Source organism: Amphibalanus amphitrite, unplaced genomic scaffold (genome assembly GCF_019059575.1).
Source record: "Amphibalanus amphitrite isolate SeventyFive unplaced genomic scaffold, NRLGWU_Aamphi_draft 000257F_arrow, whole genome shotgun sequence".
In the NCBI taxonomy this organism is placed as follows: domain Eukaryota; kingdom Metazoa; phylum Arthropoda; class Thecostraca; order Balanomorpha; family Balanidae; genus Amphibalanus; species Amphibalanus amphitrite.
The window spans coordinates 558,798-573,511 of NW_024881752.1; the positions used below are offsets into that span (position 1 = coordinate 558,798).

Below are 14,714 nucleotides of genomic sequence, written 5' to 3' on the forward strand. Positions count from 1 at the left end.
TTTCCGGAGTCGGCATTCTGACGCGAGACTCGGCCCGCTTGCTCAGTTTGCCTCCCGGTAAGGTATGCGAGTGTGCAGTATATAGGCACACCCATAACCCTATCCCAGTCCTACCCTGATAGCTCGGCATGCAGGCCGCCATCTTCCTGTGCAGACTCCTGCCCACACTGATCACACCGGCCGTCTCCAGCGTTACCTGTCCAGGCCCCTGCCGCCTGGCGCCGCCATTTCACTTTCAAGGGCGGTCGCCGGTGTGGGCTGCTGGTGGCTCACCTGTTAGACAGGGACGCCTGGGCGGTGGCAGCGGTGGGGCAGTGTCTTAGTGGTGCCGGTGACGTGAATAGGGTGCCCGCAGCGGGGTGCGTGGGGGTGTTTGGGGGTGACAGGTGGCGGAGGAGGGCCCTGAACGGATCAGCTGACAGCAGGACAGCGGTGGTCATCGCCAGGAGTCGCAGCAGCTGATCGCCTGCTGCAGCCTCCGTCAAGGTAATGGCAGCACACAGAGGGCAGAGGCGAGTAGGTGACAGCTGTGCGAATATCGCCTCTGGCTGGCCTTGCTTTGTGAACACTTAAAGCAAAATATGGTTCATTAAGCATGAAAACGTAAAGGAGTCCGTTCTTTTAGATTAAATAAAGAAAGGTCGCATTAGATATCTTGAATTTGTTCAGTCGATTGCTTTGCCACTTGTCAGCAATCATTTCCTTTTGATAAGCTCATCTGGTCTCGCAATAAACGGAGATGTGAACATTAATGTGACTAATTGCCTCGAGGAAAAGAAGTGTGAGAAATCATGCCTGGCCCGTGGGCAAATGTTGTGAAAGCTCATAGACATTTTCACATCGTTTCGGTTTGTTCCATGGGTAATGCGATTTAAAATTACCCCTGATGATGCGCAAAATGCAGCATTACCTTGTCACGAGTGAAGTGTGCGGTACAAAACAAAGCTCTTCTAGCACTACGAGCCCTGTTGGCTTTTGGGTAGCAAGACAGAAAATTGTTAGGTAGGTACAAATCGGCTTTCCTTTGAGGCGCTGATCACCTTCGAAGGCTTCCACCTTCGATGACTTACCGACAGGTCATAAAGAACCGGATCGGAAAGATTTGGTCCGTAAACTAGCAGTTTTTACCGACAGTTTTTACCGACAATTCCTTTCTTCTACGTAATCCCTAATTTTGTCGCATAGCGACACCGAATGATAACAATATTAACCCGCGCCCCAGTGGCGGTCTCAGCCAGCTTCGCCCTAGTGGGGGGGGGGGGGGGGCATATGTTACCACCCATCTCTAACTCAAAAACTAAGAGGGCTAGAAAGACGCGGTAAAAAGCAGTCGATAGCTCTCGATGCGTACGTTTGAAAGTATTTCGGTCATTTTCATCTAAGAGCAATATTGGGGTCACCAGAGGTCATCAAAGGTTAAAATTTGCGAATTGTCATTATATTTTTCAGAAAAACATGCCATTATCTCAGGAACTATGATAGCCAGAAAAACGCTGGGAAAAGCAATCGATAGCTTTTGAGCTCTTCTTTTGATAAGGTCATCATCAAAAATGACCTCAGATCAACGGTTTAGCCTCCAGGGGGCAAAAACTCAAAAAATAGCTGTTTTTACGAAGTGTTTTTCGACAATAACTTTTGACTAAAAAAAGCTAAGACATTTCTATTGCCAGAAACAATGAGGCCAACCCCAGCGTTCTATCTCTTTCCAATCGAGAGTTATTGGCAAAAAGCTGTTTGTAGCCTCAAATGACCTCGGATGACCTTTCTAGAGGCTATCAGCAAAAAAGACACATTGGTCGTCACGGGTGGTCCAAATCATTGTGATTCTGAAATATTTGGACTGTTCCTATGCGTACGCACGGATCTAGAGGCATTTTCGTTTTTCTCCATTGACTTGGAAAGGTCACGCCACTGACCTGACCTTAGGTCACGCATATAAAAAATCCGAGATATACAAATTGTAGGCACCCATAACATCATGCAATCCACCAAGTGTAAATAAAACCTTTCTGACAAACACTGCAGGCTGGACATGATTGCAAACTTTTTTAGGCTTGGTCAGTTAACTTGACCTGGTGACCTGACCTGACATGACCTGGGGTCAAAAATTTCACACATTGTCCAAAATATGTCCGTCAAGACATATTTTCATAGTCGTCATATTCAGCCCAGATTCAGCCCGGATTCAGCCCAGATTCGGGACACCTCCGATCAAGCTGAAACTCGCACACAATGTAGGGCATGACATGCCCAATCCACAGTCCAAGTCATTTGGTGGCACTCCCAGCCGTTTGACCTACAGAGGTCAGCAAAGGTCACGTGGCCCAAATTTTCACAGCAGATTGTGGCCCACCCAGTAGAGCTAGAGCGCTAAAAATGGCACCAATCGACTCGCCAGCATCTAATCTTACTTTCCTAACACTCATTTGACCTCTCAAGGTCATGCGATGACCTAAGGTCATTTGTGGGCTATGTCGAAAATACACTTGCACAGCAGTTTTCGAGTAGATGAATTGACCAAATTCCAAATCAAAGCACATCATCGGGTAGCCCATAGGCCGTAGTAACTTTTCTTTAAAACTGCTTTTCGATATGTGACCCCATTTGACCTCGGCAGGTCAAAATGTGCAAATAAACGACACTCAATACGTCGCAGCCCGGATTCAGCCCAGATTCGGGACACCTCCGATCAAGCTGAAACTCGCACACAATGTAGGCCATGACATGCCCAATCCACAGTCTAAGTCATTCGGTGGCACTCCCAGCCGTTTGACCTACAGAGGTCAGCAAAGGTCACGTGGCCCGAATTTGCACAGCAGATTGTGGCCCACCCAGTAGAGCTAGAGCGCTAAAAATGGCACCAATCGACTTGCCAGCATCTAATCTTACTTACCCAACACTCATTTGACCTCTCAAGGTCATGCGATGACCTAAGGTCATTTGTGGGCTATGTCGAAAATACACTTGCACAGCAGTTTTCGAGTAGATGAATTGACCGAATTCCAATTCAAAGCACATCATCGGGTAGCCCATAAGCCGTAGTAACTTTCCTTTAAAACCGCTTTTCGATATGTGACCCCGTTTGACCTCGGCAGGTCAAAATGTGCAAATAAACGACACTCAATACGTCGCAGCCCGGATTCAGCCCAGATTCGGGACACCTCCGATCAAGCTGAAACTCGCACACAATGTAGGCCATGACATGCCCAATCCACAGTCCAAGTCATTCGGTGGCACTCCCAGCCGTTTGACCTACAGAGGTCAGCAAAGGTCACGTGGCCCAAATTTGCACAGCAGATTGTGGCCCACGCAGTAGAGCTAGAGCGCTAACAATGGCACCAATCGACTCGCCAGCATCTAATCGTACTTACCCAACACTCATTTGACCTCTCAAGGTCATGCGATGACCTAAGGTCATTTGTGGGCTATGTCGAAAATACACTTGCACAGCAGTTTTCGAGTTAATGGATTGACCGAATTCCAAATCAAAGCACATCATCGGGTAGCCCATAGGCCGTAGTAACTTTCCTTAAAAACCGCTTTTCGATATGTGACCCCGTTTGACCTCGGCAGGTCAAAATGTGCAAATAAACGACACTCAATGCGTCGCAGCCCGGATTCAGCCCAGATTCGGGACACCTCCGATCAAGCTGAAACTCGCACACAATGTAGGCCATGACATGCCCAATCCACAGCCTAAGTCATTCGGTGGCACTCCCAGCCGTTTGACCTACAGAGGTCAGCAAAGGTCACGTGGCCCGAATTTGCACAGCAGATTGTGGCCCACCCAGTAGAGCTAGAGCGCTAAAAATGGCACCAATCGACTCGCCAGCATCTATTCTTACTTTCCCAACACTCATTTGACCTCTCAAGGTCATGCGATGACCTAAGGTCATTTGTGGGCTATGTCGAAAATACACTTGCACAGCAGTTTTCGAGTAGATGAATTGACCGAATTCCAAATCAAAGCACATCATCGGGTAGCCCATAGGCCGTAGTAACTTTCCTTTAAAACCGCTTTTCGATATGTGACCCCGTTTGACCTCGGCAGGTCAAAATGTGCAAATAAACGACACTCAATACGTCGCAGCCCGGATTCAGCCCAGATTCGGGACACCTCCGATCAAGCTGAAACTCGCACACAATGTAGGCCATGACATGCCCAATCCACAGTCCAAGTCATTCGGTGGCACTCCTAGCCGTTTGACCTACAGAGGTCAGCAAAGGTCACGTGGCCCGAATTTGCACAGCAGATTGTGGCCCACCCAGTAGAGCTAGAGCGCTAAAAATGGCACCAATCGACTCGCCAGCATCTAATCTTACTTACCCAACACTCATTTGACCTCTCAAGGTCATGCGATGACCTAAGGTCATTTGTGGGCTATGTCGAAAATACACTTGCACAGCAGTTTTCGAGTTAATGGATTGACCGAATTCCAAATCAAAGCACATCATCGGGTAGCCCATAGGCCGTAGTAACTTTCCTTAAAAACCGCTTTTCGATATGTGACCCCGTTTGACCTCAGCAGGTCAAAATGTGCAAATAAACGACACTCAATGCGTCGCAGCCCGGATTCAGCCCAGATTCGGGACACCTCAGATCAAGCTGAAACTCGCACACAATGTAGGCCATGACATGCCCAATCCACAGTCTAAGTCATTCAGTGGCACTCCCAGCCGTTTGACCTACAGAGGTCAGCAAAGGTCACGTGGCCCAAATTTGCACAGCAGATTGTGGCCCACCCAGTAGAGCTAGAGCGCTAAAAATGGCACCAATCGACTCGCCAGCATCTAATCTTACTTTCCCATCACTCATTTAACCTCTCAAGGTCATGCGATGACCTAAGGTCATTTGTGGGCTATGTCGAAAATACACTTGCACAGCAGTTTTCGAGTAGATGGATTGACCGAATTCCAAATCAAAGCACATCATCGGGTAGCCCATAGGCCGTAGTAACTTTCCTTAAAAACCGCTTTTCGATATGTGACCCCGTTTGACCTCAGCAGGTCAAAATGTGCAAATAAACGACACTCAATGCGTCGCAGCCCGGATTCAGCCCAGATTCGGGACACCTCCGATCAAGCTGAAACTCGCACACAATGTAGGCCATGACTTGCCCAATCCACAGTCTAAGTCATTCGGTAGCACTCCCAGCCGTTTGACCTACAGAGGTCAGCAAAGGTCACGTGGCCCAAATTTGCACAGCAGATTGTGGCCCACCCAGTAGAGCTAGAGCGCTAAAAATGGCACCAATCGACTCGCCAGCATCTAATCTTACTTTCCCAACACTCATTTAACCTCTCAAGGTCATGCGATGACCTAAGGTCATTTGTGGGCTATGTCGAAAATACACTTGCACAGCAGTTTTCGAGTAGATGGATTGACCGAATTCCAAATCAAAGCACATCATCGGGTAGCCCAAAGGTTACTACGGCCTATGGGCTACCCGATGATGTGCTTTGATTTGGAATTCGGTCAATCCATCTACTCGAAAATGCTGTGCAAGTGTATTTTCGACATAGCCCACAAATGACCTTAGGTCATCGCATGACCTTGAGAGGTCAAATGAGTGTTGGGAAAGTAAGATTAGATGCTGGCGAGTCGATTGGTGCCATTTTTAGCGCTCTAGCTCTACTGGGTGGGCCACAATCTGCTGTGCAAATTTGGGCCACGTGACCTTTGCTGACCTCTGTAGGTCAAACGGCTGGGAGTGCCACCGAATGACTTAGACTGTGGATTGGGCATGTCATGGCCTATATTGTGTGCGAGTTTCAGCTTGATTGGAGGTGTCCCGAATCTGGGCTGAATCCGGGCTGCGACGTATTGAGTGTCGTTTATTTGCACATTTTGACCTGCCGAGGTCAAACGGGGTCATATATCGAAAAGCGGTTTTAAAGGAAAGCTACTACGGCCTATGGGCTACCCGATGATGTGCTTTGATTTGGAATTCGGTCAATCCATCTACTCGAAAACTGCTGTGCAAGTGTATTTTCGACATAGCCCACAAATGACCTTAGGTCATCGCATGACCTTGAGAGGTCAAATGAGTGTTGTGTAAGTAAGATTAGATGCTGGCGAGTCGATTGGTGACATTTTTAGCGCTCTAGCTCTACTGGGTGGGCCACAATCTGCTGTGCAAATTTGGGCCACGTGACCTTTGCTGACCTCTGTAGGTCAAACGGCTGGGAGTGCCACCGAATGACTTGGACTGTGGATTGGGCATGTCATGGCCTACATTGGGTGCGAGTTTCAGCTTGATCGGAGGTGTCCCGAATCTGGGCTGAATCCGGGCTGAATCTGGGCTGAATATGGGCTGTCTTGATCAACATGTCCAAAATTGATGTGCAAAAAGCTACCCCAAGCGGCGCGGCGCTACGCGCCGCGGTTTTTTATTCACACGCAAAAAACGCGACAGGGTGGTAACATATGCCCCCCCCCCTTCCACTGGGGCCAAGGTTAACGGAGACCGAAACCGATTGCATTACGTCACCTGTGCTCTGTATTAACTTCCTTTGCCACTCCCCGACGGCTGACTTGTTTGGGTGTATACAGGCTGATAGAGCTGTGATATGACGGCGTGGGTAGACAGGCAGACACTCCCTCATCATGGGCACGGCGGCGGCAATCTGACAGATATCGGTAAAACTCCGCCCAGGGCCGACCGAGTGCCGGAATCTAAATGTAGGCCGATTGCAACGGAAACAACAACAACAAAGGAGCGAGATATTTAATGCCAACATATGCGTAGGCGAAAGGTGTGTTGCTCGAATTAAAATTATAATAAAAGCAAACCGTTATCGTTATTGCACAATAAAGAGTGTAGACCCAAACATATAGGCAAATGTACCCGAAACTGATTTGAACGGTTTAATAGTGCAGAGATATGACGATCTGACCATAATTAGAAAAAAGGATGGCTTTTTACACAAACTGAGGAAGCATGAAAGAGTGAGGAGCGGGGACGGATTTCTCTCTTTTTTTTTGGAAAACTACCCGCTTTTGTAAATACCTATTTAGAGCAGCAATTGAGTAGATCATCGCCTTTTCACCCGTTGATTTTTATGGTTTGTGTAGCAGAATACGTGTTGTTCACCACCAACCCCACCAGTCTCCAGTCATGCTACCTTCGTGCACCCACCACAGTCCCCCACCCTTACCCCCACCCTCATCCACCCCTCCCTGCACCTGCCACAGGGGCACAGGCCCTCATGCATTTCCTTGCCCTCTCCCCTCCCTTCCCCGTCGTCATGTTTCTCGCAACCCCATATCCCTTCTCTTCGATGCCACAAGTCACCACATCTCCCTCCCCCTCACCCCATTCTCTGTCCCTCCCACAGGCCGCCATGTATCACCACCCTTACCCCTCCCTGCCCCTCCCACAGGCCGCCATGTCTCGTCACCCTTACCCCTCCTGGCCCTCCCACAGGCCGCCATGTCTCGTCAGCACCGCCACGAGCGGCGTCACCATAGGGACGACATCGAGGACCGCTACCAGGAGGAACGGGAGGACGACAGGCGCTACCGCGGCCGGGACGACGACCGAGACTACCGCTACCAGTACGGCTACGACGAGGTACGGCGCCGATATAAGGTGACGTCATCAGTGAGGTGACGTCATTGATGAGCTGGGGCGCTGACATTCGATGAAGCTGCCAAGAGCTCGTCCCATGCTGGTGCGTTGAACGAAAGCGTTGAAGCGCGCTAATCTGCTTCAATATTGAAGTGAAATAAGAAATTGCTGGTCTGCGGCTGACAGTTATTGTTTCTTCATTTTGACCCTATATCCTATATGTTGATTTTGCCTTAAGTCCTCTCCATTCTTAGCCTCCTGTGGCCATCGCACTGCCGTGAACGCAGCCAGCACCTCTTGTGCGGCTTCACTGGCGGATCCAGGCTTGCGTTTGGGGGGGGGGGGGGCAACTCATGCAGGAGCCAAACCTAGGGTACCCCCAAATCCTGTTTTCTCATCGGATTTAGGCCACTTATTTTTCGTCACAGCCCTGACATTATGAATATTTTTTTTAACTAAAAATAAAAATATATAAATGGTAGCCCACCCGACCCATGCCTTTATATTACTTTAAACACTTACCATTACTTTTGTCGACCAGTTAACCCGCTTCGAGTCAGTGCTTAGGTCCCTTTGCGGACCGGGAGGTGGTAAAACACCCCCTGTCTAACTCGGCTCCTGGGCCACGCACTGATTGAACTATGTTTCATTATCGCTTGGGGGAGGGGGCAAACGGGCCACTTTAGGCCTCTGGGAAGGGGGCATGGCCCTAAATGCCCCCTCCCTGGATCCGCCAGTGTAAGAGACCATTGGAGCTGCAGTTGGGTACCTCAGACGTCAGGGTACGCCCTCAGAGTATAGGACTCGCATGGAGACCTCTTATGCTATAGTGGACTCCAAGGAGCCTGTCTAATGTTCCCGGAGATAGACGTGGGCCCTCAGGAGCCCGCCAGAGCCCCCAATGAGGGGTAAGTGAGGGATACCAAGTGCCTGCAATTGCATATTGCATAAGCCATAACGCCTTTACAAATCAATATATTATGTATCAGTGGCAGATCCAAGGGGGGCCACATGGGTCATGAACCCCCTTGGTGCCCGGGGGCACCACAGGCCTGTCAGGGGCACCACCGGCCTAGCAGGGGCACCACCAGCCCGCCAGGGGCACCACAGGCCAAGCAAGGGCACCACGGGCCTGTGAGGGGCCCCACAGGCTTGTCAGGGGCACCCCAGGTCTGCCAGGGACACCAGAGACCTGCTAGGGGCGCCGCCGACCTCGCAGGGGCACCATGGGCCTGTCAGGGGCACCAGAGGCCTAGCAGGGGTACCACAGGCCTTACAGGGGCACCACCGGCCTTGCAGGGGCACCTTGGGCCTGTCAGGGGCACCACAGTCCTGTCAGGGCCCAGGGACACCAGCGGCCTAGCAGGGGCACCACAGGCCTGCCAGGGGCACCACCGGTCTAGCAGGGGCACCACCGGCCTCGCAGGGGCACCACCGGCCTCGCAGGCATCACGGCATCGCAGGGGCATCACGGGCCTGTTGGGGGCACTTTAGGCTTGTCAGGGACACCACAGTCCTGTCAGGTCCCAGGGGCATCAGTAGCCTAGCAGGGGCACCCTAGGCCCGCCAGAGGCACCACAGGCCTGCCAGGGTCCAGGGGCACCACAAGCCTAGCAAGGGCACCACGGGCCTGTCAGGGGCACCTCAGGCTCCCGTGCCCCTCCCCCCCCCCCCGGATCCGCCAGTGATGCCACACCACGCGAAACACCGCCAACTACCAGCTACCGCGCCATAAACACGTGCCAACAACAGTCTTTTTTTTGAAGGTCGACGCCACTCGCGCAACTTTTGACTGACCCTCACTGCTACCATATTGCTTCCATATTATGCTGTGGAAAGCTTTACTTCACCAAGTGGCTAAAAACCTCCATCAAGGTATATTTTCTTAGCAATTTTTCTGACGTTTTTTTTTTTGGGGGGGGGGGGCAAACAGGCCACTTTAGGCCTTGGGGGGGGGGCATGGCCCCCGTGCCCCCCTCCCTGGATCCGCCAGTGTGCGGCTTTGCCTACCACCCCATTCACAACATCACTTGGCATCTGCCGCTATTCAATGCCCGCATTCTGCCTGCTCTGGGTTCGAATCGAAGTGTTTACCGCTGCGTAGCGTGATTTAACGAGATTCAGTCCGCGAAAACAGCTGCATCTCGTCGATAACCTCACACAAGAGCTTGTGATGGAAATTCAGCTGTCAGCGACAGGCGGCGAGAAAGGCCTTCTTGTGATCTCTGTAATTGTGTTATACATTATACTTATTACTTATGCAAAGGTTTGCTTTCAGGAGAACTACGGTTTTGATTTGAAACCAGTTAATTGCTGTAACAAAAGACGTTTATTCTTAAGTTTTTGTTCCATTTGAGCACGCCTATGATCAGGTGTGCAGATTCATTTATTGAGGGGTGATGGTTCCTCTATGTACATAATGTGCTGCGGTTGTAGTGATTTTATAGCCACTACATAAGTAGTTACTTGTAAAAAACACGGAGACAAGCGTGCATCTTAACTCAAGGATTCATCATTCTCTGTCGTGTCTATCCCCAGGAGCGGAGTGAGGTGGAGCGGGCGCCCTCGGACCGGGCCGTCAGTGAGTTTGTGCTCGACACTCCCCGGTACGACCCGGACGAACAGGAGCGCTACGAGACCGACCGACGGCAGCGGTACTCCGAGCGCGACCCGCACGACCGCGACCGCGACCGCTACGACCGCGACCGCGACCGGTACGACACCGAACGCGACCGATACGACCCGGAGGAGCGGGAGGCCAGCGAAATATACGCCGAGGCACACCAGCCGGACATGAGGTAAGCTACGAGTGATTGACGGGAGGTATTTACCGAAAAAAAAAATAAAATCAAACAATCTTTGATACCGGATTCGCCGTCTTTTATGTGAGGAGCTGTACATAGCGGGGCGAGGTCGCCACTTTTCCAGATGAAAGCAAGATGACGGATGATGTTATCGCGTGACGTCAAAGTCGCTTACCAAAGCTCGCTCTCAATATAATCGTTGTATTGCCAGCTTATGATAGTTCCGTTCGAGTCACTTTTGAGCTCTCCAGTTTCCATTGTTATTTTGCGGTGTGTGCCCAGAAACGTTCACAAAATAGTTATAATTGTTTTGCTAGTTGCAACTTGCAACCAAAGGTTGCACGGTTGGCTTACAGAATTACGAGCTATTCCCGCCAGTTATGTTAGTATATAAGTCGAGACTCGAGACGTTCACTTACAAATCCACTCGTGTGTCGCAGTCACTACGCGCCAAGCCAGCGCACCCACCGGAGCGGTGTCTCCGAGGCCGGCACCACCAAGACCAAGACGTCCCGCCACGGCAACCTCATGATGGAGACGATGGCGGCGCCACACCCCTGCTGCCCAAACACCAAAGGTGAGTAGTGAGTATCCCTGCCGTCCAAACACCAAAGGTGAGCCGAGCACATGAGGCTTGATAGGCTCTTCGGACTTAACGTGGACAAGATTTCTACAGAACTATCGATTGTTAATTCTTCGCCGATTATTTTCGATTTCAAGCTATCGCTTAAAGCTTCTTTTTAAGCTTAATTTTGGTATTCTCAGTATAGGGGAGACCCGGGAGGTATGGGCCCCCTGGAGGTATGGGCCATCGCAGTTTTGAAGAAGTGTTGCGTATTTTTACACATTTGACCGCGTTAACTGGTAGCAACCATTCCGTTATACAACCCACGTGATTTCCAAAATTTTCCTCACTCTTCTTTGGCAATGAGCGGTGACAAAGCGTTTTTGCCCTCTTCGAGTAAAATACGGTACATACAGAAAATTCGTGATAAATTTGAACCAGGCTCGTTTTATGATGTCACACCATCGGTAATATAAAGCTAAAAGCATGCAAATTAAGACTGGATAGACAATTTAAAGCTTTCTTGCAAGTTTATGAGCTGAGATGCTACGCACATTCTGGCGTCCTTACCGGGAGGTTTGGGCCACCCACCCCCATTGATCCTAAATCAATACAATGATGCTTTCATTGAATGTCCTCTTCAATAACTTTTATTTTTGTCGCGCAAGGTCGAAAATTTAACTACAAATTTCATTCGAACAGAAAAAAAATATTATTTATCTTATTTCATGGAGCATGACTGAGTTTACCAAAAGACATATGTGCCCACTGCCCACGTGACCTCCATGAAGTAAGCTGTTGGCCGCTTATGCGGTTCCTGGGCTCTAAGAGAGATCAAGGTAGATACCAGCTGCGAGTATTGTTTTCATTGTCGAGAAAAGGATATGAAACATGGCACCGGCCCATACCTCCCGGGCCATGGCCCATACCTCCCGGTGTATTTTGATGGATCGAAAAAGCGCATGATTTATTGAAAGCTATCTCGAGACAAAATAGTTTATCCCAGATGCCTAATATCAGGCACACTTTGCATGCGAAAGGCAATTTCACGTATGCATAGTGAAAAACCGGGTCTAGCCACTTCCCACTGGAAGAAAATTGCCTTTTCACAAAACCGGCCCATACCTCCCGGGTCTCCCCTACTTAAGCAACGTCTGTCTGTTTTTATTGTAAGGTAGGTAGGCAATTAGGCATATTGCAGGCATGTAATTGTCAATGTTTCTGAAATGGCATATGTAGATATCGTGCATGAATAAAGCTGAGCGACAAGAGCATCCGATTTGCCACATACCTACTTCGCCATTGATCTCTGAACGCAGTGATCCGTTTCTTTTCGCAGGAGTGTGCTGTCTGATGCTTCTACTAAATCTGGCAATATTGCTGATTGCACTTGGCTTCGTAATTATTCTTCAGCTCTACAATCCGCCATTTGTGTGGTAAGTGCGAAACCAATATCGAAGCAGAAGAGATGGGACACCGTATGACGCATACAGGGTTTAATACTCTTCAGTCTTCTCTAAAAGTGCTCTCATCTTAACTGACACCAATAATACAGGGCGAATGTCCCTATGGCCTATGTTCAACCATGCTGAGTGTATTGTTGCCCATCGCCTGTGCTTTGCTACGGCAGAGTTTAACTAAGTGATGGATTACGGTAGGATTTACGTCAGGGAAAGTGACCACACTATGGCTGCATCAAAGAGGTCATATGTTTTGTTTCAGTCACGACGGAAGTGCGTCACAGAGTTAAAACGTAGTGTGCCATTGTTGGCATAGCATTGGGTGTCGGTTACCTACTTTTTATAATAATCTGTCTGACCTGTCTCAAAGTATTTATGTGCCTGCAGTATGAACTCATTCATGAGAGTATCGTACTTCTGAGAGCTGAGATAGCGAAGGAACGGCAAATATTATAATTTGGACGTCCAACTGACCACCGACTTAGCTGATTAAACATTTTTGTCGCTGTCTGATATCCTGCTGACTGTCCTTCACCTACCACACAGGTTCATCGGTCTAGCGCTGCTGATCGGCGGATTCTGCGCGCTCATCTTCTGCCTGGTCTACTGCGTCTGGGTGTGCAAGGACGCCCACCGAGCCCAGGAGAACGGGGAGCTCTACTGGACTCACCACTGGCAGAAACAGTGGGGCTACCAGCCCTCTGAGAAGGCCCCATCCGAGCCGTACCGGGAGAGGTACTGAGTCACCAGGGAGGACGCAGAGTCACGGAGTCAAGGGTGAGTCAACAGAGGGCGCGAGAACCGTGGGTTGCCTTGTGTGTAATGCCTGTAAGGATGTGTGTGTGTGTGTGGGGGGGGGGGGGGGATTGCAGACGTTATACGAATTGCGAAGACGCGGCGTTTCGGTTGAGCCATGTGTTGCGGTGCAGCATATCTCATACTGCGGATGCTGCACCGCAAAACAAGTGTGACAGAATCTCCACATCAGTAAAATACCGGCAGCACACAATCGGTTTTGGGACAACTAACGCGAAGAAATAACTCGGTGGCCCATTGACGCATTAAATGAAATACTCATTTAGTGACAGAAGCGTGACATGCCTTACCCATCCGATGCCTGTCACTGATACGTATGCCTATATATGACGGCGTTTTACAATGTGCCGTTTTGTTTCACAGAATAGCGATAAGTGCGGCAGCAACATCGCAGTCCTAGAAGTCACCATAGCCTGGACAAAAAGAACAAAGTCAGCCACCAGCACCAAGTCCTTATCACCGGCCATCTGCAATCTGCATAGATCACGGAAAATCACAAAAGAGGGAAGGAAATAAGGACTTTTCTCAACGAGGCACTGCGGAGTATAGATGACAGATGAGAAGAGAAGGTGCAAGTACGTCCCACATGCTCTGATGGGCGTGGTCAACATGGTGGGCGTGGCTTCATGTGGTGGGCGTGGCGTCACGAAGTGGGCGTGGCCAGCGTGGTGGGTGTGACACGATGGGCGTGGTCCACGCAGTCCACAGCGAGTGTTTGACTGTGATGTCTGATGGAAGGGGCTTTGAGTTGACCCCGGTGCCAACCTGCGCTTGCTGAAGGGACCAGCATTGCTAACATATCTAAAACGTTCGTGCTTAAAGTTGATGTGTGACCCTGTTTGAATGTTGTTTTGACGGGTTGGGAGCATGCCACGTGGAATGGCTAGTTAGAGCCAGGCCAAACACGAGGAACATCAATTATAACTAAGAACGTAACTTATGAGTGAATGTTTGTTGACACAGCGAGATGTGTGTTGTCACTTGTTAATAATTCGCAAGTTTTGACACGAACGTTAACGTTATTGACATGAGACTTATCACGCGGTGCGCACCCGAGCTATGGTCGTGGCGAGACGATGTACCGAACGGATCTTATTTTGATGCTGTACACCTGTTACCGTATCATCATCTCAAACGCATAACCAATATACATTATACATAGTTGCCATGTTAGAGCTCGGGACATGATGCCTTAGATCGCACTTCGACGCTCGAACTTGGTTGTAATGTAAACGCAAAACTCGACAGTCATCAGCACGCAAGATGGATGAAACAAACTAGATACAGCGTGCTATTTATTACACTATGCTAGATACATGAGATCAAACTGCCGTCTAAAGATACTGCCTGTTACATAACCGTCTGCGATTTTCCGGTTGAACTGGTGCGCAGTGGGACAAAAACAGCACTCGTGTCCCGGACAACATCGAATATTGGTGGCGTGTTCCGTCTCCGTGTTTTTGCTGTGCGTGTCAAGTGTGTTGAATTAGCGAGATAA

General features: G+C 49.7%; 1 protein-coding gene across 1 annotated transcript; it reads left to right on the top strand.

Annotated features, from left to right (window-relative positions):
* Positions 1-231: 231 nt before the first annotated feature.
* On the top strand, positions 232-14,380 carry LOC122386605 (mRNA cap guanine-N7 methyltransferase-like). The gene is made up of 7 exons (XM_043375941.1): positions 232-486; positions 7,428-7,574; positions 10,110-10,369; positions 10,816-10,952; positions 12,280-12,376; positions 12,947-13,177; positions 13,580-14,380. Exons 2-6 carry the CDS (start codon positions 7,434-7,436, stop codon positions 13,140-13,142), a joined length of 831 nt encoding a protein of 276 aa, XP_043231876.1. The 5' UTR covers positions 232-486; positions 7,428-7,433; the 3' UTR covers positions 13,143-13,177; positions 13,580-14,380.
* Positions 14,381-14,714: the final 334 nt, after the last annotated feature.

What these genes read in the sequence shown, in the direction of transcription:
- LOC122386605 (XM_043375941.1), top strand. Translation starts at nt 7,434, where the DNA reads ATGTCTCGTCAGCACCGCCACGAGCGGCGTCACCATAGGGACGACATC. An exon ending in ACCAGTACGGCTACGACGAG is followed by an intron (nt 7,575 to 10,109) that starts GTACGGCGCCGA and finishes GTCTATCCCCAG; the next exon opens with GAGCGGAGTGAGGTGGAGCG. An exon ending in TACAATCCGCCATTTGTGTG is followed by an intron (nt 12,377 to 12,946) that starts GTAAGTGCGAAA and finishes CCTACCACACAG; the next exon opens with GTTCATCGGTCTAGCGCTGC.